The following is a 27590-nucleotide window of genomic DNA, read 5'->3' on the forward strand; positions in this document are numbered from 1 at the left end:
TATGTATGGATTGCACACAAATTGGGTGTTCATAACCTGGGTAGGACCCATGCCCGTCTTCATGAAAGCCACAGAAAATCTCCTAGAATTGCTGGTGAACCAAGGGCCCAGTGCAGAATTGGAAATAAAGGAAACTAGTGAAGAAGAAAATTTGTAAACTGACACTGGGTAACAAATGGGTTCAGTGTTTACAGACAATAATAAGTCACTTTTGTCTGTAACTCACAAAAAGACACACAAATCACTCAAAATGTTAACCACATCTGACTGATAAGAAAGAGCAATTTCTAAAAGTGGAGAGGAGAAACAAGTCCTGCTGTCCGTAGGAACAAACACACACCCAGTGGCCACTTTATTAGGTACACCTTCTTGGCAATGCAAATATCCAATTAGCAATCAAGTGGCAGCAACTCAATGAATAAAAGCATGCAGACATGGTCAAGAGGTTCAGTTGTTGTTCAGACCAAACATCAGAATGAGGAAGGAATGTGATCAAAGTGACTTTAGCTGTGGAATGATTGTTGGTGCCAGACAAGGTGGTTTGAGTATCTCAGAAACTGTTGATCTCCTAAGATTTTCACACACAACAGTTTGCAAGGAATGGTGCGAGAAACAAAAAACATCCAGTGAGTGGCAGATCTGTTGGTGAAAATGCCTTGTTAATGAGAGAGGTCAGAGGAGAATGGCCAAACTGGTTCAAGCTGACAGGAAGGAAACAGTAACTCAAATAACCATCACTGAACCCACAAACACAGCAACAGAAGACCATGAACATACACTCAGTGATCACTTTATTAGTCACAGGAGGTACCTAATAAAGTGGCCACTGGGTGTATGCACATATATCGGGCTTTTGAATTTGATAATATTATAGGAGCTCATTTGTATGTCCATCTGTCAGGCATTCATAACATGGGGACTGAAACTTGATAGATGTCATAGACCTGATAATCGACCTCCCAGAGTTTCAAAAGTACTGACCATTAGTGTCAACTTCCAAAAGTCAATAGATCCTGGAACAGTTACACAGATTGGAAAGTCATAGTCATAATCATACTTTATTGATCCCGTGGGAAATTGGTTTCTGTTACAGTTGCACCATAAATAATAAATAGTAACAAAACCACAAATAATTAAATAGTAATATGTAAATTATGCAAGAAAATAAGTCCAGGACCAGCCTATTGGCTCAGGGTGTCTGACCCTCCAAGGGAGGAGTTGTAAAGTTTGATGGCCACAGGCAGGAATGACTTCCTATGACGCTCTGTGTTGCATCTCGGTGGAATGAGTCTCTGGCTGAATGTACTCCTGTGTCCAACCAGTACATTATGTAGCGAATGGCAGACATTGTCCAAGATGGCATGCAACTTGGACAGCATCCTGTTTTCAGACACCACCTTCAGAGAGTCCAGTTCCATCCCCACAACATCACTGGCCTTACGAATTAGCTTGTTGACTCTGTTGGTGTCTGCTACCCTCAGCCTGCTGCCCCAGCACACAACAGCAAACATGATCGCACTGGCCACCACAGACTCGTAGAACATCCTCAGCATCATCCGGCAGATGTTAAAGGACCTCAGTCTCCTCAGGAAATAGAGACGGTCCTAACCCTTCTTGTAGACAGTCTCAGTGTTCTTTGATGAGTCCAGTTTATTGTCAATTCGTATCCCCAGGTATCTGTAATCCTCCACCATGTCCACACTGACCGCCTAGATGGAAACAGGGGTCACCGGTACCTTAGCTCTCCTCAGGTCTACCACCAGCTCCTTAGTCTTTTTCACATTAAGCTGCAGTTAATTCTGCTCACACCATGTGACAAAGTTTCCTACCGTAGCAAATGCAACCCCACTATTTAAGAAAAGGAGGGAGAAGGAAACTGGGAACTACTGTCCAATTAGCCTGAAATCAGCAGTTGAGAAAATACTGGTATCTGATATAAAGGATGTGATATCAAGATACATAAAAGATAATATCATTGAGCAGAAGCAACCTGGATTTATGAAAGGGAAGCCGAATTTGACACACCTACTGGAGTTCTTTGAGGATGTATCTCGCAGTATAGATGAGACGGACCAGTGGATGTAGTGAGATTGTATTCTCAGAAGGTTTTCAATAAAATTCCACTCAGGGGGTTGTTGAACGAGGTTAAAGCACATGGTATTGAGGTCAATGTATTAATGTGGAATGTCCATCATCAGAGATTCCCAACATTCATTGCCATGAGGTTCACAAGCCTGAAGTCCCACACCACCAAGTTCAAGAACAGTTTCTTCCCTTCAACCATTTGGTTCTTAGACTGACTGGCACAGCCCCTGATCACCACAGTTTAGCAGCACCATGACCACTTTGCACTTAAATGGAATTTGCTTTTTCTTGTTATAATTGCTTGTAAAATTAGTGCATAATTTATGTTTAATAAATGTTTTTTCTTGTGAATGTTGCTTATATGATGCTGTGTGCCTGAGATGCTGCTGCAAGAAAGTTTTTCATTGCACCTGTGTATAGACGTACTGTGCATCTGACTATAAACTCCACTTTGACTTTGAACCAGAGTTGATTAGAAGATGGAAGACGGAAAGTATGAACAAACAGACCCCTCTTGAGTTGGCAGGCTGGGACCAGTGGAATCAGTGCTTGAACCCCAACTGTTCACAATCTCTCTCAAGGATTTGCCTGAGAGGTCCAAATGCAACATTTCAAAGTTTGCTGATGATATGAAGCCAAGTTGGAATCTTGATCAGAATACCAAGAGGCTTCAAGTGAATATAGACAAGCTGAGTGACTGGGTAATCTCATGGCAGGTGGAGCAGAATGTGAAACAGTTGTGAGGTCAGTCTGCTGGCTGGTGGCGTAGTGGCATCAGCGCCGGACTTTAGAGCGAAGGTTCCCAAGTTCGAATCCAGCCGGCTCCCTTGCACGCTTTCCATCCGTGCTGGGTTGAGCGTTGAGCTAGCAATTCGGCCTTGTAAAAATAAGAAAGCTGCTAAAAAAATATGCTGTCATGATGGCATCCCGACGACTCCACTCAGAGTTAATGGCTTTCTTCTTTCTTCTTCTGTGAGGTCAGTGGGTAAAACAAAAGCTGTGCAGTTAGACTGGGAAGTCTTGATGTTCAAAGAGACCTGGGCTTCTTGGGGCACAAGCCATTGAAAGTGAACATACAGATACAGCATGCAATTAGAAAGGCAAAAGATATGGTTGCCTTTACTGGTACAGGAAAGTTGTCTTACAGCAATTAAATAGAGCCTTGGTCAGACCACACTTGGAATATTGTGTACACTTTCAACCTCCTTACCTAAAAAATTATGTACTTGTTAAAGAAAGGGTACAGAGAAGATTCACCGGTCTTTCTCTTCACTTTCTGGTGACTCTTCTCTGGGGTGGTGGGTTCACTGTTTGGAGAGATGTTGAGAGGACTGAGACTGTTTTCTGGAATTTAGGACAATGGAAGGAGTCCTTGCTGAGTCTTTCAGAATTCTTACAGGCTGGATGTAGGGATGATGTCTCTCCTGGGATGAGGAGATTTACTTGGATGCTTCCTGGATTAGAGACCATCTTTTATGAGGTGTAGGGCTTTGCTCTTCAGAGTGAAGGAGGATGAGAAGTGACCTGATAAGAGATGTAGGATATGATAAAAGGCAGAGATTGAGTGGATGGCCAGAGACGTTTTCCCAGGGCAGACACGGCTAATACCTGGGGACATAAATTTTAGGTGATTAGAAGAAAGTATAGGTGGTGGGGGGGGGGGGAAATGTCAGAGGTAGGTTTTTTACACAGAGAGTGGTGGATGTGTGGAATGCCCTGCCAGGGGTGGTAGTAGAGGCTAATACTTTCGGCACATTAAAAAAAAACTCTTAGGTAGGCAACCAATGAAAGAAAAATAGAGGGCTATGTAGGAGGGAAGGGTTAGATTGCTCTTAGAATTGGTTATTTTTTTCGACATCATGAGCCTAAAGGTTTTACTGTGCTGTACTGTTCTATTTTCTATGAAATACAGAACTAGCGTCACAGTCTCAGAATAAGTGGCTGGCCATTCAGGACTGGGGTGAGGAGAAATTTCTTTACCCAGACGTGGCCAAACTTTGGACTTTTTTCCCCAGAGGGCTATGGAGACTCGGGCTCTAGGTTCATTCAGAACAACATCGATACATTTCTGAATATTTAAAGAATCAAGGGATGTGGGGTAAAAAGAATTCAAGCATGATCAAGATCTGTGGCGCAACAGGGTCCTGATTCCGCTTCACACGTTTTTATGTCTGTGTGGATGTGTACTTGTGTGTGACTGTGTGTGTGTCTGGATACCTGTTTTACTGTCGAGGGCTGAGGTGACAACTGGAAACCTGTTGCCCTCGCTCCCACCTCCCGTCCAGACGGTTTAGAGGCGAGTCCCCAGAGCCTGTGGAACACTCCGGGGCGTTACACAAGAGCGGTTCTCGAGGGAAGGGTCCATTCATTGCAGCTTGGCTGTGGGAGGAGAGGAGCCGAGAGCGGCTCCAATTACCCCCTGTCAGCCCGAGCAGTGTCTGTGTCATCTCCCACTGAGCCCACCCGGCTCCCAGTGTTCGCTGGAACAGCCGCCGACCACATCGCTCAACCCAGCAGCCACAGACAGGGAGGCTCTTCCGCTCACCGGGGTAAAGAGATCCGAAAACACCTCGTTCCCGGCACTTCTTCTAACAGTCCAGAGGGGATTGGCAAGGTTTGTTCTCCGGGAAAATGCCGATTTACAAACTCTTGGGGTGAGGAGGGGGGGGGAGGGGGATTGCTCTTAAACCGGTGCCTGGAACGTGTGCTGAGTTTGAAACTTTGTAACCGTTTGTTAGCAGAAAGTGGGCGAACTTCGAAAGTGGTTTTGTGCAGTTTAGGAATGCAAATTGAATGGGAGTTCTCTGCCTCTCTGGAACCTGAGCTGATATTTGCGAAGATCCGCATTTAGATGCGACCAGATCTCCTGACCTCCCTGCTCAGAATAGCCCTGAAGCCAAGTCCCTCGGGACCCTGGGTGTAAGGACTCATGTTCCTCATCAATAGTAAACTCGTTCCAATAACAGGACTATGAGCGTCCGGTGCATTGCAACCGCTGGCGGGGAGCTCCAATACAAATCTGTCTCGCTGTCCCAAACATCAACAACCTGTTCGTTCAGCACCTTAAGATGAGACCACACGTCCGTCCTTCATTCAGAATGTTCGCCCCGTCGCAAAATTCGGCGACTGATTGAAATTGGAAGTTTCGGATGTCCCGCTGCCAACTCGAAGGGAATCGACCTTCCTCAAAAAATGCTGGAAGCCACATAATCCGGTTACCCTGACTCCTTCAAACCTTATCTTTCACCAGGACATTGCCTCGACTTGAAGGACTGAGTTATAGGCACAGGTTGAGAAGTCGAGTATTCCTTGCAGAGTAGGAGACTGTGGTCTGAGATGATCGGTGTATTAAGTCATGAGGGACATAGACAGGGCGAATCCATTCAATATTTTCCCCAGGGCTGGGGAATAGAGAACTAGAGGACACAGTTATAAGGTGAGAGGGGAGAGATTTAATAGGAACAGAGGGGTAACTTCTTCACTCTGAGAACGGTCAGTGTATGGAATGAGCTGCCAGACCAATTGCTTAAGGCAGGTACATTAACAACATCTGAAATGTATTTGGACAGATAAATGGATGGGAATGGTTTGGAGGGAGAGGGGTCAAATGTGGGATTCTTGGCTGAAGGGCCTGTTTCTGTGCTGTGTGTCTCTGTTAATTTGTGACCCAACCCACCAACCCTTTCCCTACCATCACTCTGCCCTGCCACTTCATAAAAACCATCCCTCCCCCCATCCTCAACCATCCCCACCCACTGCTGTCACTACCCATCAGTTCTAACCTTGCGTTTACCCAGCAGTGAAGAAAATCACCTAGGTACATCCCCTTCACAAAGCAGAAATCCAATCCATCTATTCACCCCTTAGCCTGCTCTCCGTCATCAGTAAAGTGCTGAGAGATCTGATCACCTCTGACGAGTGACCAGCTCACCGCGACCCAGTCAGGGCTTCACCAGGACCACTGGTCTCCAGACCCCACTCTGGGTCCAAAGTTGGGCCACAGAGCTGAACTCCCAGATGAGAGTGACTGCCCTTAACCTCAAGGCAGTGTTTGACTGAGTGTGGGGTCAAAGCAGAGTCAGTGGGCATCAGGGATAAGACACTGCAGTGGTTGAGTCACCCCATATGTGGCTGGTGGTCATGATTGATGAAGGTCAATCACTCCAGCCCCAGAACATCACTGCGGGGCAGTGTCCTGGGCCCAGCCATCTTCAAGTGCTCCATCAGTAACCTTTGTTCAACCATGAGCTCAGAAGTGGGGATAGTCAATGATGCACAAATCCAGATTAGTAACTGAACCCAAGTTCCACAGGGGTTGTGGCAGGGTTTGAACTCAGGCCTGTGAATTGCCCCAGGTCTTCACACTCATCCTTTCACCACTGGACTCCTTGAAAGAGGACACACACATTGATAGAGCGGCAAAGAAGGCGTATGGCATGCTTGCTTTTTTTGGTGTCAAGGCATTGAATTCAAAAGTCAGAAAGTTCCGTCACAGCTTTATAAAACTCTGGTTAGGCTGCAGTTGGAGGACTGCATTCATTTCCGGTTGCCCCATCAAAGGAATGATGTGGAGGCTTTGGAGAGGGTGCAGAATGGGGTTACTAGGATGCTGTCTGCATTAGGTGGGATGTGCTGTAGGGAGAGGTTGGATAAACTTGGTTTGTTTTCTTTTCTGGAGTGCCAGAGGCTGAGGGGAGACTTACAATTATGAGAGGAACAGATAGATATCTCTTTCCCAGGGTTGAACTGTCTTATACTAGAGGGCATCAATTTAAGCGGAGAGCGAGAAAGCTCAAAGGAGATAGGAGGGAGGGGCAGGTTTTTTTTTTACACAAGGAGGGGTGGGTGCCTGAAACGTGGTGCCTGTGGTAGTGGGGGAAGCATTTAAGGGGCTGTTAGACAGGCACATGAATACACAGGGAATGGAGGGACCTGGACCACGTGCAGGCAGATGGGGCTAGTTTTATTAGATGTCATTAGATCAATTAGTTTGGCACAACACCGAGGGCTGAAGCTCCTGTTCCTGTTCTGCATGTTCTATGTACTTACAGGCAGCAAAATACTATGCAAGACATAACATCAATTTACTCAGTAAGCAATGCATTGAAAGGGCAGGGAAAACTGTGGGAGTCAACACCAACTACAACACCTCCCATTAAAAGCAAGATCATTTCTCCAGAAAAATCCAGTGACTGGAGGATAGTCCCATGTAAGTGAGGTGCAGTCGGTCTTGCTGACAGCAGAGTTCCCACCGAGCTTGGTTGCATGGGATCCCTATGCCTTCTCCCCATGGCTCAACCAGAGGTGTGGAGACTGTCGCTCTGACTGCGTGCTCGACTTGTGCCGGAGCCCGAGTGAAGGACTTGAGGCCTGCTGTCTGGGGCACTATCAAGGTCGAAACTTGCAGGTGAGGAAGGAGAAAGTCTGAGGGAGCTGGAAAGCTGGTTAGACTTAGGGTCCTATCTCCCACTGCAGCCCAGTCCTGGTCACACCACAGGAGGAGGTGGGAGGAGCCACAGCAAGCAGGTGCCGTGTTTATGAGGAGCATTGGAGTCCTAGTTGTTCTATTTATAGTGAGCTCACACATCTCTTGCTGGGGCCCAATCGTTTCAGATAGTGAAACAGCTGCTGTAGCTCCCTGCCACCCCCACCTCCATCACCTGATGTCTCACGTAGAAGCTTCAACGGATAGCAGTTACTCTGCACGTCATAATACCAGATCCTCTCAAGAGGGAGACCGGTGGAGTGAGCAGTGGACTGACCCATTGACAAAGGTCTGTGTAATACACACCCCCAAAACAGTGGTAATGCCAAAACCTCCCCTTCCCTCAGAGCTCAGAAGTAGTCCTTTGGTTTGAAATGGGAGAACTTAGTGTAATGATATAAGGCATGCATAATGCTCTGAGAAATCGCATGCTTCAGTCCACGTTAAATGCCAGGAAGCATGTGGGACTGTTGTATCCAGGTTGTTGTCAGGATCTGTTCTTGAGTGCCATTCATAACCCAGTTTGCAAATGCAGCTGCCTGGTAATATATTTAAGGAAAACCATAGGCCATCCAAGGGCAACGTGGAGTGTTTAATTCAACAATACAGATGTTGCTTCAGAGCCAGTTCCCACCCGGCAGAAGGTGCCTGCAGCCACACAGCAGCCAGCAAATCCACCCCAAATGCCTGCTCACATGTATGGACAGTGCACAAGTCGGCCATTCATAACCTGTGCGGCAGGTCAGACCTAATGGGCAACGTTTCCTCTAATTTTTCTTTTTACAGCTGCATAGAGCAACCATTGCTCTGAGCAGGAAATTTTTATGTGGCCTGAAAACTGTGTGGCACTTTAAATGTTTTCTTTGTAACGTGTGTACTATGAATATTTAGAATGAAAATTTAAAAATCATATACTTTTGATTTTATTTATTAAATGGAGGGTATAGTGAAATACGGTACAAAGAAAATCTTTCACATTCTGTAAACTTTATAAAAATTCTTATTAGATTATGATTTTTTTGAAAGATTACTTACCAAAAAGTCAGAATAGAGAATTTTTCACATCAGACAGACACAAACTACAACTCACAACACAAGTAAACGACGTTAGGCAGTCAAAACAACTGACAGGCAAAAGTAAAATGTTTTGACTAGCGGGCTGGCGGTTTATTAGCAATGAGCTACTGACTTCCATTCTGTGTTTATTGTTACAATTTGTAAGTGTTGTAACATGAAACACTGACAATAGAAATACATTGAAGCTCTAAAATGTTTCAAAGTAAAGGATGCGCATTTATTATTTAGAAAATGTATGGATTATATTAACACATACTACTTCACAATTATATTGACATAGATTTCAAAATCATATTAACATAATTTCAAAATTATATTAATATTATATAAAAGAAAACTTTAGCTGTGCAGCAATAAAGGCTATGTGTGCAGGAGCATTTCAGTTACTGCACGGCCGTGCACCTATGCAGCTTAGAAGGAACAGTGCTGATGGGGCTGAACGACCTTCTCCTGTTTTTAATGTTTGAGTCCTTGTCCTCCTTTCTCTCACCCTCTCAGCACTTTGGCCGTCCGCCCTGGAGACAGGGCCAAAGTGACAGAACCTGCTGCACTCGTCCCTCATGAACCCAGCTTTGGTCAGAGGTTTTGGCCATTCAGAGACTACACCACTGAAACCAGCACCTGCCCTCATTACGAAATGAACAGGTTCAAGTCACGGAAGCTGCCAGTTCTGATGCGCGTCATCAGCTGTTTCCAAGACAACACACTTATTGCTGAAAAGTGCACTGGAACTGAATTGCAACGATCACATGTGGTATGACATTGCAACACCACAGTTTCTGGAAGTCTGGTCACAAATTCTTCTCTGGGCTCCCTCACATCTAGGTGAACCCCACCCAACAAAATACCCCAGTTTGCTCTCTTCTAGGTATTCCTTGCCTGCCCAACCTATCGTTCATGAATGTATAGGTCATCTTATCACCTGATTCTTGTAGGATAACCCTAACCTTCCTTCTTCCCAGTAATAAGATATGATTCTCTGTAATTTATGATAAAGGTCAGAGGGCAGGAGGTGAGAGGGCCACCTGCTGGTGAACTGACAGAAAGTCCAGGATCCAGCTACACAAGGCAGGGTCAAGGCCAAGGTCTCTGAACTTTTTGTCAAGTCTGGATGAAATTATGATGTTGAATGCTGAACTGTAGTCCAAGAACCGCATTCTCACATAAGCATCCTTCTTCTCCAGATGTGTAAGGACAACAGGGGAACACTTTTTTTCTGCAATCATTGCACCATGGGTTAATGTCACTTCAGTTCCCTCTGGACAAGGCATCAGTGAAGTGTTTGAGAGATGGAACACAGCCCCTTTTGTGTACCATTAAATGGCTGGAAGGAAATTGAACTTTACACCAAGTCTCAGTGTGTCCCTCAGCACCTGCTCCTGGGACATTTGGCAGCATTTTCTTACATACGTCTCAGTGTGCCAAAAGACCAGGAAGTTTTCGGCAGACCAAAGGGCACCTTTCACTCAGTTTATGATTTTCCAGAAACTGCCTCACATTTACACAATGTAAACCTTTATTTTGGTTGGTGTAGAGAGAGGTAAGCTGTTATCCATGGAGCCTCTCCATTCTAGGTTAATCCGTTGGTAAACTTGAGTGCTTCTTCCTTTGATCAGTTCTATAGGCTGGAGTCACAAGGTGTTAATTCAGAGTTTGGATTTCCTTTGTAGAGGAGAGCTGCTTATGAATGGCGTACAGGTTTTCAATATGGAGACATACCTGACACAACACACAAACTGCTGGAGGAACTCAGTGGGTCAGGCAGAATCTGTGGTGATGGTTGGACAGTCGACATTTCTGTTCAAGAGCCTTCATCAGGACAGAGAGTACAGAGAAGATAGTCAGTATAAAGAGGTGAAGGGGACCAGTGGGGCAAGAGCTGGCAGGTGACAGGTGGATCTAGGTGAGGAGGGTGACTGGAAGATGGAGTGGGGGGAGAGTGGAGATGGTGGCAGAGGCTGGGAGGTGAGAGGTGGAGGTGACAGAGGACACAGATGGTGAGATCTGATAGAAGAGGAAGGTGGAACATGGAACCAAATAAAGGCGGTGACGAGGGCAGATGGGGACAATGGGAAGGGTGTGTGGGTGATGGACAGACGTAGTGGGTGGGGGAGGGGACCAGTGGGAGGGGTGTGTGGGTGATGGACAGATGTAGTGGGTGGGGGAGGGGATCTGGTGGGAGGGTGTGTGGGTGATGGACAGATGGAGTGGGTGGGGGAGGGGACCCAGTGGGAGGGGTGTGTGGGTGACGGACAGATGGAGTGGGTGGAGGTAGGGGACCCAGTGGGAGGGCTGTGTGGGTGATGGACAGATGGAGTGGGTGGGGGAGGGGACCCAGTGGGAGGAGTGTGTGGGTGACGGACAGATGGAGTGGGTGGGGGAGGGGACCCAGTGGGAGGGGTGTGTGGGTGACGGACAGATGGAGTGGGTGAGGGAGGGGACCCAGTGGGAGGGGTGTGTGGGTGACGGACAGATGGAGTTGATGGGTGAGGAACTGGGTAGATCAGGGGAGAGAGAAAAGGGACAGAAGTGGAGCAGGTTACATGAAGTTGGAGAATTCAATGTTCATGCTGTCAGGCTGTAGAACACCCAGGGGAAATAGGACGTGCTGTTCCTGTAGTTGGTGTTTCACCACCTCCACAGCCAGTGTGAGGTTAAGGACAGACAGGTCGGTGTGGGAATGGGAGGGGAATTAAATGGCTGGAAACCAGGAGCTTCAGATGGAGCAAAGGTGCGCATTGGATTTTACTAATGTAGGGGAAACCACATAGGGAGCGCTAGATGCAATAAACAAGGCCAGGAGGTCATGCATGTGAAATACCACTTCAGCTGGAAGGGTTGTTTCAGTGTTTTCTTTTGTTTTCATGAGTCCTTTCTGACCAACTTACACTCAAATTTCATGAAGTAATTTGTTCCTTCCATTCCAGAATGACAGAGAAAGAAGCTCTGAATGATTCCAGTGCCCCACAGAAGGAGAAACAGCCTGGATCTCCGGTAAAGATGGCCACATTGTCTCATTGAGTTGATGTGTTGCTCATGGGGGGAGAGGGAAACTGTTTGGGATTCAAGGAGCTGATTAGGCAGGGTGTATGCAGGAGATATTTATGACAATGGGGCCAGATGTGTGCACACTTCATCCTTCCAAAACCAATGGAAAGAAGTGAGAAAACAAGTTGAATAAGTTACTGGCTGATTTGTCTGTACCTTGCAGGAATAGGTGCCAAAATGGCCTTTAATGTGGCCTTTCTCTCTAGCTCATCCTAGGCCACTGACATCAGTGTTTTCCCCCTTGGTTGGTTGTCAGGCCCCAACTTTAAGGTGAGATTGGGTGAGATCAGGCCACTCTTTGGTAGCACATGTATGAATCACCCACAGAGTGGTCCTGCATTTTAGTCAGGGACCCCTAGGCCTGCTGATGTGGGGGATTGTAAAATTCCCCCCAGCACCAGTGACTGGGCAACAATGCAGCACTGGGAAAGAATGGCTGCCTGTCATAAACTATAGGCATTGGAAACTCAAAGGAATTCCTGAGCTTGTTTAGCTGGTATGATGTCTCCTGTCTGAGGTAGAGTCACGTGTGCGCGTGTGAGAAGCTTAGTATTGTCTACATCCCTATCCAGGTATCGCTGGGTGATGTATACATGTCCTGTAGACTGTGGTGTGGATGTGATGAGCCGAGGTGTGTGTGCGCGCGCGTAGATGGAACTCCTCATCTGCCCGACAGCCTGTACTGGACCCCTGACCCTGGTAATGAACACAGTCTGCCTTCCACGTCTCTGTGCCACCTACTCTGCACTACAGGAGGAGCATCAAGCAGGCTGCTGGCGGAGTGCTCCAAGTGAGCCCAGCCCGGCTGTCTCACCGTTCAGAGGTGTGGGATGGGCTGGGGAGGCTGCACTTTGCCAGGATTTATGAGACAGAGGCGCGAATGTCATTCTGTTGAGTAATGCTCCGTCAAACTGTTCCCGTCCGTCACACAACAAAGTAAATAATCCTTTTGTCGGTTATTTTTGTCCCTGAAACTTGGTTCACATGCCCTTTGAAGTGAGCATGTGCTCAGAAAACCTTCCCTAGCAGCAGTGTCAGGAGTCGGGGAGGGCCGTCACAGACACTGTGTGCTCAGCAAGTGGAGCTGAACGGGAGCCACTGGGGCCTTCCACCGAGAGCTTTCATTTCTCTGCGGTAGCCCGCCTTGTGTTTACCAAAGGGTTGTTCAAGTGTCATCCCTGCTCACGAGAGGCAGCTGCCTTGGAATCACAGTGCCAGCAAAGGCTCTGCGTCCGGAGAAGACAGGGACCAGGGAACATCATGAAAAGCGTGTTTCAGGTAAAACTATGAGGGACAGAGTCTCAAGGTTTATCTATCCTGTATTCAGTATTGGGAGGTTCTTTGGCAGGAAGCACACGTTTCTGCGTGTTGCTACACGATACCTGGGTTCTTCCATCTCTTCCTAACCCAATATCCACCTCCTTTTCCCACAAGCCCATCTTTGAAGGCCTTTACATTCCACCTCTTCCCTTTCACTCGCTTCTCCCTCCGAGAAGAAAGATTTTGGTTAGGGTTCAGCTGGTGCTGTAGTTCCAGATAAGACGTCAGTGCAGGTCCAGCTGCTTCACCTGGAGGCTTTTCCGCAGTCCTCGTTCATCACTTCTTGCAATTGTGGGCAGAATCTGCTGTTCAATTGCTCAGATGGGGGCAAGTGTGGAGCAGGATGCTGAGAGAGTTGAAGTATTTTGCAGATTGTGCAGCATCCCAGGTGAATATCGATCACCAGCAGCAAGGTCTACTGGTATTGATTTGGCATTGATTATTATTTTCACATGAAGCAAGATTCACTGAAAAGCTTGTCTTGCATACTGCTCACTACACAGTGCATTGAGGTAGAACCAGGTAAAACGATAACATGTATTGCCAGTGCAAAGCTGGAAAAGACAGGAGAAGTGTAATTTCTCTTCTTATTTATAGAAGAGAATTAAAATGCTGAAGTTTAATCCTCAGCATAAAGGGTGAGAAGAGACAGCGCATCAGTCACTGCTATGAGAGCAGAAATGTGGGAGAAGTAATCATCTTGCCAGCAGCGTTCTACATGGTTAATCTTGCTGGTGTTCGCGTCTGTGTTGATGACAACAGCTCGCACACTCGGACTCTGAATAAAGTTAGGGCAACACGAAGGACATGCTGTTGATGATAATTGTGTTGAGAGCCAAAAGCTTGTAGTTGGTAAATATACCAACTAGACTTTCCATTGTCAAGCAGAAGCTTGTATACAGAAGGGCTGACTTTATCAGCAGTCCTGTGTGGTTACCAGTAACTTGGAAAAAGCAAAGTACCAGGCTTGAATACCCAGAGCACGAATTGTTGTCCAATGTCATACTCCATTGATGTAATCTTTCCTTCAGAATAAACCTTGCGTGTCTATTTATATCCCCCACCTCCCCAATTTGAGCAGCAGCCAAATAATGTGCTGCTGAAATATTTTCCAATAAGAGTTTATCCGCTCCTTTATGAGTGACTGCATCTTGTGCTGGCTAGGAGAGATCAAGCCCTTGAAGACTCTCGAGACCTAAAGGTACCCAAGTTATGAGTTGGTATGGGGCATATCCTCTAGAATTAGAGATGGGAAACATGGCTGCCTGGTTGCAATTGTGCTATTGAACTGTCAGATGTGGAATTGGAACTTAAGTTGGTTTATTATTGTCACATGTACTGAGATAGTGAAAAACTTATCGTTCATACTGTCCCTTCCTGATTCTTCTGGATACTTTACCAAGGCAGCAAGAAGTATAGACAGAGTCCATGGAGGGGAGGCTGACTTTCTTGATGTGCTGATCTGTGTCCACAACTCTCTGCAGTTTCTTGCAATCACATGCAGAGCAACTTCTATACCAACCCATGATGCATCCAGTTAGAATGCTTTGTACGGTGCATTGATAAAAATTGCTAAGGGTTGATGGGGACATGCCAAATTTCTTTAGCCTCCTGAGGATGTCTAGGCACTGGTTTGCATTCTTGGCTGTGGTGTCTAAATGGCTGGACCAGGATGGGCCATTGTTGATGTTCACACCTAGAAACCTGAAGCTCTCAACTCTCTCAATCTCAGCACCATTGACGTAGACAGGAGTATTCGCACCATGCACGCGCCCTCCCCCTTCCTGAAGTCAATGACCATTCTTTGTTGACATTGAGGGAAAGGTTGTTGTCATGACACCGTGTCACTAAGCTCTCCGTCTCCTTTCTGTACTGTGACTCATCGTAGTTTGAGATACAAGCCACTGCGGTGGTTATCATCGGCAAACCTGTACACAGAGTTAGAGCAGAATCTGGCCCCGCAGTCAGAATGTACAGGGAGTTGATTAGCAGGCTGAGAGTGCAACTTTGTGGTGCACTGGTGTCGAGAATAATCATGCCGGACGTGTTATTGCCTATCCTCACTGGTTGTGGTCTGTTGGTCAGGAAGTCAGAGATGCAGAGGGTGGCATTGACCCCCAGGTTTCTGGAGTTTGGTGATAAGTTTCCTTGGGATTACAGTGTTGAAAGTGGAGCTGTAGTTAATAAAAAATAGTCTGACGTAACTGTCTTTACTGTCCGGAGAGCTCAGAGATGAGTGTAGGACACCTGCTGGAGACCTGTTTCAGTGGTAGGCAGGGAGCTGAGGTTGGCTGGAAGGCTGAAGTTAATACACTGACCAGCCTCTCAAAGCACTTCATGATAGTAGATGTCAGAGCCACCAACCATTAGTCATTAAGGCACTTTGGACAATAATCATCTACTTAAAGCAGGTGGGAACCACAGATTGAAGCAGGGAGAGGTTATACATCTTTAGAGTTCGAAGTGTAATGTTTAAATTTTCACAAACAATACCATTACTGGGGAAATATCTGCTTGATACTTAACAAAGTGTGTTGCATAACCTTGTCTGTAAAATGTGTACATTGGTCAGAAATAGCATCGGTATACCCCAACGGGTAAAAATCTGGGTCACCAAAATTTGAGCTGTAACTTTAGCTGTGTTGATACTTGTGGGAAAACTTTAACCCATTTAAGAAAGGTATCCACCAAAATTAGTATATATTTGTATCCCTCCCTTTGCAATGTGGTGTCCAGCATTATCAATCCACTGACCCTAATTGCATTTTGTCATTCACATGCTGAACTTCAAGCACATTATGCTTTTGCCTTCTGGCTGTTTATTTGCATTTTATAAGACAAACAATGTGAGTAGCAACATCTCAGCAGCATTCTGCGTGCCACAGTTCCCGAAGAGATGTTGGATTGCGTAGTGGGAGAGAGAGGGAGTTCAGAAGAAGTAAGTGGGGCAGTCAGGACATTCTACACGTCACTGTTCCCGAGGAGATGTTGTATTATGCTAAATTTGGCATTTGGCAGGAGCCAATAAAAAGAAGTTAGTTTTAAGTGGAGCAGTCATTGTGAGGGTGGGATAATGTGAGAGTGGGGAGTTCAGGTTTTGGCTCATAGAGGGTTCGGCAAGTAGAGGCAGGGGCTGCAGGTAGATAATTTTGTTCAATTCTTCTTTCTTTCTTTTCGCACTGTTAGAGCAGTGGGGATGCCAGGCAGGATAGTGGAATGCTCTTCTTCTGGGGTGTGGGAAGGCAGTGTTCTTGATGACTACACCTGCGAGAAGTGCATCTGGCTGCAGCTTCTTTCAGACCGTGTTAAGGAATTGGAACTGGAGCTTGATGAACTCTGGATCATCTGAGGAGGGGGGTTGCTGAGGGGCTGATTGACAGGACATACAGGAAGGCAGTTACACCCAATGTGCAGGATACAGGTAACTGGCTGACCGTCAGGAGGGGGAAAAGGGAGAGGCAGCCAGTGCAGTGTACCCCTGTATACATTCTCCTCAGCAACAGGGATACCCCTTTGGATACTATTGGAAGGGATGGCCTAGCAGAGGAATGCCACAGTGGTCAGGCCTCTGGCACTGAGTCTGGCTCTGTGGCTCAGAAGGGAAGGGGTGGGGTAAGAAGAGGAGTGCAGTAGTGATAGGGGATGCCATAATTACAGGAGCAGGTAGGAGATTCTGTGGATGTGAAAGAGACACCCAGATGGAATGTTGCCTCCCAAGTGCCAGGGTCAGGGATGTCCACAGCATTCTAAAGGGGGAAGTTGTGATACATAACTAGTACCAAACGACATAGGTAGAAGGAAGGCGATCCTGAAGAGAGAATTAGAGTTGGTTAGAAAGTTGAAGAGCAGAACCTCCAGGTTAGTAATCTCTGGATTACTGGCTGTGCCACACACCAGTGAGGGTAAGAATAGGATGATGTGGAAATGAATGACTGGCTTAGGAACTGATGGAGGGGGCAGGGTTTCAGATTTCTGGATCATTGGACCTTTTCTGGGAAAGGTAAGATCTGTGCAAAAAGGACGGGTTACACCTGAACCCAAGGAGAACCAGTATCCTTGCAGTCAGGTTTGCTAGAGCTTTTGGGGAGGGTTTAAACTAATTTGACAGGGGGATGTGAACCAGAGTGACAGGGCTGAGGATTGGGCAGTTGGTGTAGAAGTAGATACAGTGTGTAGTGAGACTGAGGAAGGAAAAGCTGATGGCAGGGCAGAATTGCAGTCAGTGGGATGAGCTGAAAGGTAACATGGAAGCAAAAATCAAACAGGGTGATGAATATAGGACTGAAGGTGTTATATTTGAAAGCACGCAAGTGTATGGAATAAAGTAGATGACCTTGTAGTGCAATTAGAGATTGGCAAGTATGATGTTGTGGGCAGTTCCTGATATTTAGTCAGGACCCAACCACCCCATACACCCCTGGAACGATTGACTGTGAAAATTCCTGGAATGATTGACTGCGAAAATTATTGAACAATCAGTCTTATGAGTCACATAATAAAGATTTTGTTGAGAATTGTTCTGAGTTGAATTAAAAACAAGTCAAGACCAGAAACTTCTAAACTGCAATATGGGTTTATTGAGGATAGAGGAACTAGGAATGCAATTTTCATACTATGAATGCTTTCAGAAAGGGCAATTGAATATCAAAATGATAACTTTTTATGTTTTATTGATTTCACTAAAGCATTTGACAAAGTGGAACATGAAAAATTATTTCAAATTCTTGCTAAACTAAACATTGACGGAAGGGACCAACAACTGCTTCAAAATTTATATTGAAACCAAACGGCGGCAGTAAAAATTGATGATAAAATTCAAAGAGGAGTTAGACAGGGATGCGTTGCCTCACCAGAATTATTTAATATCTTAGCTATTATTAAGGAAAAGGTGCTTGGGAAGCTGAAAAGCCTGAAGGTAGACAAGTCATCCGGACCAGATGGACTACACCCCAGCGTTCTGAAAGAGGTAGCTGACGAGATTGTGGAGGCATTAGTAATGATCTTTCAAGAATCACAATATTCAGGAATTGTTCCTGAGGACTGGAAAATTGAAAACGTCACTCCACTCTTTAAGGGAGGGATGCTGAAGTTAGCATTCATTTCGAGAGGATTAGAATATAAAAGCAAGGATGTAATGTTGAGGCTTTATAAGGCATTGGTGAGGCCTCACTTGGAGTATTGTGATCAGTTTTGGGCCCCTTATTTAAGAAAGGATGCGCTGACATTACAGAGGGTTCAAACGAGGTTCACGAAAATGATTTCAGAATTGAAAGGCTCATCATTTGAGGAGTGTTTAATGGCTCTGGGCCTGTACTCACTGGAATTCAGATGATTGAGGGGGGATCTCATTGAAACCTATCGAATATTGAAAGACCTTGATAAAGTGGATGTGGAGAGAACATTTCCTATGGTAGGAGAGTCTATGACCAGAGGGCACAACCTCAGACTAGAGGGACGTCCATTTAGAACAGAGATGAGGAGGGATTACTTTAGTCAGAGAGTGGTGATTCTGTGGAAGTTGGTACATTTAAAGCAGAGATTGATAAGTTCTTGATTAGTCAAGGGATGAAGAAATACAGGGAGAAGGCATGTGATTGGGGCTGAGAGGGAAAATGGATCAGCCATGATTGAATGGTGGAGCAGACTTGATGGGCCAAATGGCCTAATCTTGCTCCTATATCTATGGTCTTATGGTCTAAAGGGGAATTCTAGACAAGTAAGCCTGATTTCAGTGGCTGGAAAGATTTTGAAGTCCATTATTAAGGATGACGTTTCGGGGTACTTTGAGGCACATGATAAAATAGGCCAAGGTCAGCATGATTTCCTTAAGTGGCAATCTTGCCTGACAAATCTGTTGGAATTCTTTGAGGAAGTAACAGGCAGGATGGACAAATAGAGTCAGTGGACATTGTTTCTTTGAATTTTCAGAAGGCCTTTGACAAGTTGCTATTCATGCTGCTGCTTAACAAAATTAGAGTCCATGGTATTATGGGAAAAGTTCTAGCATGGATAGAAGATTGGCTGACCAGCAGGAGGCAAAGAGAGGGAATAAAGGGAGCCTTTTCTGATTGGCTGCCTATGACTAGTGGTGTTCCACAGGAGTCGGTGTTGGGACCATTTATTTTCACATTATACGTCAATGATTTCGATGACGGAATTGATGGCTTTGCGGCCAAGTTAGAGGATAATATGAAGATAGGTGGAAGAGCAAGTAGTGCAGAGGAAGCAGGGTGTCTGCAGAAGGACTTAGATTGGGGGAATAGGCAAAGAAGTGGCAGATGGAACATAATGTAGGGAAGTGCATAGTCACACACTTTGGCAGTAGGAATAAAGATGTGGACTATTTTGTAAATGGGGAGAAAATGGAAAAATCCGAGGTGCAAAGGGACTTGAGAGTCCTCATGCAGGATTCCCTGATGGTTAACTGGAAGGTGCTGTTGGTGGTAAGGAAGACAAATGCAATGTTAACATTCATTTTGAGAGGACTAGAATACAAAAGCAGGGATGTAATGCAGAGGTTTTATAAGGCATTGGTCAGACTGCATGAAGTATTGTGAGCAGTTTTGGGCCCCTTATCCAAGAAAGGATTGCTGGCATTGGAGAGGGTCCAGAGGAGTTTCATGAGAATGATTCCAGAAATGAGGAGTGTTTGATGGCTCTGGGCCTGTACTTGCTGCGGTTTAGAAGAATGAGGGAGGGAGGGATCTCATTGAAACCTATTGAATATTGAAAGGTCTGGATACTGTGGATGTGGAGAAGATGTTTCTTATAGTGGGAGAGACAAGGACCAGAGGGCACAGCCACAGAATTGGGAGACATCCATTTAGAACAGCGACAAGGAGGAATTTCTTTAGCCAGAGGGTGGTGAATCTATAGAATTCATTGCCACAGGTGGCTGTGCAGGCCAAGTCATTGGGTGTACTTAAGGCAGAGATAGATAGGTTCTTGATTAATCAGGGTGTCAAAGGTTACGGGAACAAGTCAGAATGGGGTTGAGGGGGATAATAATCCAGCCATGATGCAATGGCAGAGCAGACTCGATGGGCCGAATGTTCTAATTCTGCTCCTAGGCCTTATGGTCTTGTCCTTCTTGGAAAGGTTTGGAAGGTGCTGTTGGAGTAGCCTAGGTGAGTAACTATTGTGCGTTTTGTATACAGTACAAGTTTCAGAGACAAGAAATCTTGTGCAACATACACAAAATGCTAGAGGAAGTCAGAAGGTCAAACAGCATCTATGGAGAGAAACAGTCACCGTTTTGGGCTGAGACCCTTCAGCAGGATTCAAGTTGCAGACATTGTGCAGCGCAGGTGGAAAAGTAGTGAATGTATCAAGGAGACTATTCTTGTGTGGCTCATCCAGTTAAGGATCTGGTTAGTTTGGCCTGTGTTCAATGCCAGGGGCAGCTGGCGGCAGATGTTTGAAACGACAGTGGCACGAATGTTACTTGCACAGAATGAGGAAGGAAGGATATCCATTCCTGGCATTGGGAGCATTCTCAGCAAATGCAATCGACAAAACTATTTTGTTAAAATTAATTTTACAACCTGTGTAGATGACAGCTCCAAATAAATGGTGCTGATTCTTCAATCAAATACTGTATGTTGCAGATGGGAAAGAAAAGACATGGTTTAACAGCACATTAATCATTTAACAAAAATCCAAAAGTGCTTTACAGCCATATCACAAAATATTTTGCAGGAAAATGCAGGGGAGAATGAATGGCTTGGCGCAGGGAGGTGCTCTCTGTCAGTGTAGTGGACGAAGTTTCAGCTTGTCAAGAAAAAAGGAACTGGAGTATAATATCGAAATGAATAATTTGCAGGGATCAGAGACGAACAAATGGGATACAGATTTCAAACAGAGGAGGCATGTTTATCACAACGATAAAATCAATGAACCTCCTGAATAGTGAAGAGCTCTGTCACTAGATTAAGTTATGTGGATGAGTTTTAGTGAAAAACACATTTTTATAAGAGCTTCACAAATCCACAGCCATCTGTTATTGGACACACACAGTTTAACAATCTGTTATAACACTGTCACACACAATGAAAGAATGAGTGAAAACCCACTCTGTAACATACGCACTGTCTATGTAAGAGTGCGTTATAACACTGTCACATACACACTGTGTAAGAATGTGTTTTAACACACTGTCTCACACACACACACACTCAGTGTAAGAATGTTATAACCCTCTGTCTCACACACACACGCAGTGTAAGAATGTGTTATCACACACTGTGTAGAAATATGTTATAACACTCTCTGTCACACACCTACGCGGTGTAAGAATGTATTATAACACAGTTTCTGTCTCACACACACTCAGTGTGTCAGTACCTCCAGTTGAACTTTGTCTTTTTGTGTGTTTTCCCCTAGCCGTCAGTCCGTGGTTTTGTATTGCCATGTGCTCTTGACCCTGCTCCTGCTCTGCTCCGGCCCCTGTATTACTGAGTACTCCACCTCTCACCTGTTTCTCATTATTACCTGTATTGCTGCCACCTGTGTCTCACTGTGCTCCACCTATCATCTGCCCCTCTGTTTATTGCTCAGTGTATTTCAGTCCTGTGTTTTCAGCTGTTTGTTGCCAGATTGTGCCAGTGAATTTTCCTGAGCTTTTCCAGCATTTTTAATCTGTACTCTGTCCATCTGAATGTCGACTCTGCCTGTTTCCTGGTTCCGGGTTTTGGATTTCTCTGGAATTTTTGATCTCCCTGAACTTTGACGCCGACTTTGTCACCTCTCTGGATTTGTTACCCAGTAAATATCACAGTGTGCACAGTACTTGGTCTGTGACTGGGTCCCTGCTTCAGTGTCCTGACACATGTAAAAATATGTTACAACACTCTCTATCATGCAACACTGTATAAGAATGTGTTTTTATATATATATATATCACTCTCACTCACACACACACACACACACACACACACTGTTATAACACTCTCTCTGTTACACACACATTCGGTGCAGGATTCTGCTATAACTCTCTGAGGAGAGCAAGGGACAAAATTAATCCACTTGATGATCAGCGTGGTCATCTCTGTGTGGAGCTGAAATAGTTGGGGAGGATTTTACATGGATTTTTTTGGATCTGTATTTATTGGAAAATGGGCACGTTCTATAGAATGAGGCACAACAGTAGTGAGGTCATGAACTGTATCCATATTACAGAAGAGTAGGTGTTTGCTGTCTGGAGGAAAACTCGGGTGGATATGTCCCCGGGATCTGATGAAGTGTTCCCTCAGACCTTGTGGGAGGCTGGTGTAGAAATTGCAGGGGCCCTGACAGAGGTATTTAAAAAGTTCCTAGCCACGGGTGAGATGCTGAAGGTCTGGAAAATAGCTGATGTTGTTCCATTATTTAAGAAAGGCTCTAAGAATAAACTGAGAAATTATAAGCCAGTGAGCCTGACGTCAGTAATGGGTAAATTATTTAAAGGTACTCTAAGGGACAGGATACATAAACATTTGGATAGACAGGGCCTTATTAGGGATAGTAATATGGCTTTGTGCGTGGTAGATCCTGTCTAACCAACCTTATAGAGTTTTTCGAGGAGGTAACCAGAAAAGGTGATGAAGGCAAGGCAGTGAATGTTGCCTACATGGTCTTTAACAAGACATTTGACAGTGTCCTGCATGGGAGTCTAGTCACTTGGCATTCGGGATGAAGTAGTAAATTGAATTCAACATTGGTTTAGCACAGGGGTTCCCAACCTTTTCTGTGCCATAGGCCCTCCACAGACCCCAGGTTGGGAACCCCTGGTTTAGTGGGAGAAGCCAAAGAGTGGTAGATGCTCACCTCTCTGGAGGACTGTGATGAGTGGTGTGCCACAGGGATCAGTACTGGGTCCATTGTTGTTTGTCATCTGTATCAATGAGTTGGATAATAACGTGGTTAACTGGATTAGCATTTGTGAATGACTCCAAGACTGGAGGCGAAGTGGATAGTGAGGAAGGTTATCAAAGCTTTCATCGGGAAAAATGGGCTGAAAAATGGCAGATGGAACTTAATGCAGACGTGTGTGGTGATGCACTTTGGGAGGACCAACCAGGGTAAGATTTACACAGTGAATGGTAGAGCATTGAGGACTGTGGTAGATCAAAGGGATCTATAATTGCTTGCAAGTGGCATCACATGCTGATAGGGTCGTAAAGAGAGCTTTATGCTCATTGCCCATCATAAATCAAAGTATTGAGAACAGGAGTTGGGATGTTATGTTGAAGTTGTATAAAACATTAGTGAGGCCTAATTTGGAGTATTGTGTGTAGTTCTTGTCATCTACCTACAGGAAAGGTATCAATAAGATTGAAGGAGTACAGAGAAAGTTTACAAGGTTATTGCCAGGACTTAGGATCTGAGTCTTATGGAAAAGTTGAATAGGTTAGGCCTTTATTCCCTGGAGCATAGGAGAATGAAGGGAGATTTGATAGAGGTATACAAAATTTTAAGTGGTGTAGATAGGGTAAATGCAAGCAGGCTCTTTCTCCTGTAGAAGTCATAGATTAAAGGTTCCACTCTCACCCCTTCTCCTCCTCACCTGCCTGTCACCTCCTTCTGGTTCCCCACCTCCTTCCCTTTCTTGCATGGTCCACTGTCCTCTCCTGTCAGATTCCTCCTCCTTCAATCCTTCTCCTTTTCCACCAATCCCCTCCCAGCTTCTTACTTCATCTCCCCTCCTCCACCCGTCCACCTTCCCCCTCACCTGTGTACTCCTTCCCCTCCCCCCACCTTCTTACTCTGGCTTCTTCCTCCATCCTTTCCAGTCCTGATGAAGGGGTTTCAGCCCAAATTATCGACCGGTTATTCCTCTCCACAGATGCTGCCAGACCTGAGTTCCTCCAGCACTTTGTGTGTTTCACCCAGCCTGTCCAGACTCCCTTCATAACTAAAGTCCTCTCATACAGATAACATCCTTGAGGGGCTCCTCTGCGCCCCCTCTGTACAGCCACACCTTTCCAGTCAAAGAGGAGGGTTCAAAATCCCAGGGATGCGTTTTTAAGAAGGTTGTGTTGACAACTTGCATCACCCCACAATGTTGCTCTCAGGTGAAGGACAAACAACCCAGAGCAACATTGGAACGAGAGTAGGAGAGCTGTCCACAGTGTCCTGGATGGTACTCACCCCTCATTGAAGACCAGTGGAGTAAACTATCTTTTAATTATAATACTGCTGTTTGTGGGAGCTTACTGTGCACAACCCCTCATTACAAAGGTGCCTACGACTACCTCATTGGCTGTAAAACAAGTTGGTAACTGCTGAGTTTGCTGATGTTTTTCACACCTCGATTGAGTGTCACTTGTTTTATGCAGTGGGTGCAACAGCCCTGTGTGCATTGAACCATGTACATCAGGTAGAGCTGTCATCTTGCAGTTCCAGAGACCCAGGTTCAATCCTGACGTCGGGTGCTGTCCCTGTGGAGTTTGCACGGTCTTCCTGTGGCCGCATGTGTTTCACCAGGGTTTCTTCCCACACCCCAAAGATGTAGGGTCAATGGGTTAATTGGCTGCTGGAAGTTGTTCCTGCTGTGTGGGTGAGGGTTAGAATCTGGGGGGAGCTGATGGGATTGTGGGGAAAATGGGTCAAGGAAAAGGACTGATGGGAATGCTCTTAGGATGGCATAGACTCAATGGGCTGAATGGCCTCCTATGCTGCAATGAAAAATAAGGAGGAGGAGTGCAGCAAAATAACCAAGCTCAGATTTGGGCATATGCCTCCCACTGTGTCGTGGGCTGACAGCTACGCAATGCCATCCCAGATTAATTCTCCTCCCACAACTGGTTAAAGATTTAGTGTCAAGAGATACAACTAGAAAATGCTGGAAAGATTCAGCAGGTTTGACGCATCTGTGGAGAGAGAAACAGTTAATGTTTCCGGTGAAGATCTTTCCAGAGAAGACAAGTTAGTTTTAATCTGTAGAGATACAGGAGACAGAGAGGGGTGGATGGGAGAAAAGGCGAGGCAAGGGTTAACCAGGCCATTCCCATTTTTTGTGGAACCATTTGACAGAGAGCGAGAGAGAGAGAGAGAGAGAGAGAGCAAGAGGAAGAGAGGGAGCATGAGAGACCGAAGAGAGAAAGACAATGAAAGAGACAGCGTGAGGGACAAGAGCAAGAGAAAGATACAAAGAAAGCAAGAGCAAGAGAGCGGGGCGGGTGCAAGGAAAGTGAACAGAGTGTTATGTTAAAGCTGTGAGACGCAGGTCAGAGCTCCTGCTGAAACCACATGGAGATTGTTGGAACTGCTCAGCCGTTCAGGCAATGTCTATGGAGAGAGAAACAGGGTTAACGTTGCAGACGGGCAGCCTACAGTAGAACTAGTCAGTTCTGATTCAGGCAGAGAAATAATCTACCTTAAAAAGTTGAATATAATATCAAATCTGGAAGGCTGCAATTTTTTGATTTTCAAAAAGCTAACAGTGTAATTAGCATAATGTAACTATTACATCGGATGTTTAGTGTCATCACCAAAAGAACAGCAGTGGTTCAAGGAAGCCATTCACCACTGTCTTCTCAAGCGAACTTGAGAATGGGCGATAGATGTTGATTTTCCGAGTGACAGCCCATTGTGAAAAGCTGTCCATTCAATCTAACAGCCCAATCCTCCTACCTGTTGATCTCACTCTAAGCATATCCATAGGAACTCCTTCACGGGAATTCAGGGTTATGGGGAATTGGTACAGAAGAGGAGGATTTTATAAAGAGAGATTAGCTTTATTCGTCACATGTGCATTGAAACATCGAAACGTATTGTAAAATGCATCATTTGCGTCAATGTCCAATAAAATTCAAGGATGTGCTGGGGGCTAGCCCACAAGTGTTGCCGTTCCTCCAGTGTCACCAGAGCATGCCCATAACCCATATGTCTCTGGAATGTGGGAGGAAACCAGAGACCCCAGAGGAAGCCCACGTGGTCACGGGGAGAACGTACAAACTACTTACACACGGCAGCGGGAACTGGTGCTGTAACGTGTTATGCTAGCTACTTCAACACCGTGCCATCCCTCGTTGAGACCTTGGGTAAGTCAGCTGTTATCTGGAGAGGCAGTGATACAATCATAAAGAAGGCGCATCAGCAGCTCTACTTTGATAGGAGCATGTGGAGATTTGGTATGCCGCCAAAGACTTGCAGATTTCTATAGATGTACCATGGAGCATCCTGGCTGGCTGCATCACAGCCCGGCATGGAGGCTCCATTGCACAGGATCATAACAGGACGTAGAGGGTTGTAGACTCAACCAGTTCCATCACAATCACAGCCCTCCCCATCATTGAGGACATCCTCAAGAAGCAGTGCCTCAAGAAAGCTGCATCTGTCACTGAGGACCCTCACCACCCGTGACGCGCCCTCTTCTCACTACTACCATCAGGCGGGAGGTACAGGAGCCTGAAGACACACACTCACCATCTCAGGAACAACTTCTTCCCTTCTGCCGTCAGATTTCTGAACACTACCTCGCTGTTCCCCTTTTTTGCACCATTTTTTAATTTTGCAATTTATCGTAATTTTATGTCTTTTGATTGTACTGTTGCTGCAAAGCAACACATTTCAACTCATATATGAGAGAGTGGTAGTAACCTAATTTCAACAGTACATCTGCAGAGGTTTGTTCGGGTTCTCAGCGAGAAGCCGAACCTCCTTAACCCTGTAAGGTAGAAACTGATGTGCCGTCCTTGTGATTTCATCAGTGTGCTGGGTCCAGGACAGATTATCCGATATTGGTAAGATTGGCCTGAGGCTACCAATTTACTCTGTGTCGCCTTTTGCTGCTCAGTTAGCTCATGCATCTCCTTATGTAATAGGGAGATAAGATAAAGATGAGCTTTATTTGTCACACGTACATTGAAACATACAGTGAAGCGTGTCGTTTGCGTCAAATCAAATCAGCGAGGATTGTGCTGGGCAGCGCGTGAGTATCGCCACGCTTCTGGCAGCAAGATAGCACGGCCACAACTCACTAACCCTAACCGTACATCTTTGTTTTGTGGGAGGAAACCCACACGGTCACAGAGAGAACATACATACTCCTTACAGAGAGCATCAGGAATCAAACTGCACCTCACAGTCGGCACTAACCGCTATGCTACCGTGCTGTCCTAATAGATGTTCAGTGTAAAGCTTCTGTGTGCAAGGGCACACAGTGACGGTGTAGTAGGGCACTGTATAGCTTGGATATCCATCGTTCTGACTCCTAGTCTCTCTCCCTTAGATCCAGAAGCTGAAGTCACTTTTTCAGAAGAAACAGAAAGAAACAAGCAAAGAGGAGATCCTCCCACAGCAGCCGAATGGCGAGATTGTGAACACAGGGGGAGGGGTGGTCTATTATTACTATGAGGAGGAAGAAGAGGAGGAGGAGGAAGAGGAGAAGGAGGAATTCCCCCTACCAGAGCCCCCCAAGCCTGTCAATGACAAACCCCATAAGTTCAAAGACCATTACTTCAAGAAGCCAAAGTTCTGTGATGTGTGCGCACGGATGATCGTCTGTAAGTGGGTTATCTCTCTGTTATATCCTGGGAAATTGGAAACTGGTTTATTACTGCCACATGTATCAAGATCCAGCAAAATGCTTTTG

General features: G+C 45.6%; 1 protein-coding gene across 7 annotated transcripts in view; it reads left to right on the forward strand.

Moving 5' to 3' along the window:
* Positions 1-27590, forward strand: part of stac3 (SH3 and cysteine rich domain 3) — an 82408-nt gene that overhangs the window by 11476 nt on the left and 43342 nt on the right. For 4 of the 7 annotated variants that reach the window (XM_072248862.1, XM_072248856.1, XM_072248859.1 and 1 more), the window contains exons 2-3: positions 11575-11641; positions 27228-27501. In XM_072248862.1, the coding sequence (XP_072104963.1) occupies positions 11575-11641; positions 27228-27501 (341 nt within the window). Of the gene's footprint in view, positions 1-4082; positions 4700-7831; positions 7860-11574; positions 11642-12727; positions 12974-27227; positions 27502-27590 lie in introns of those variants that run through there. The other 3 variants (XM_072248857.1, XM_072248860.1, XM_072248861.1) reach the window with 3 other exon arrangements.

This window comes from Mobula birostris, chromosome X, assembly GCF_030028105.1.
Source record: "Mobula birostris isolate sMobBir1 chromosome X, sMobBir1.hap1, whole genome shotgun sequence".
Lineage (NCBI taxonomy): Eukaryota > Metazoa > Chordata > Chondrichthyes > Myliobatiformes > Myliobatidae > Mobula > Mobula birostris.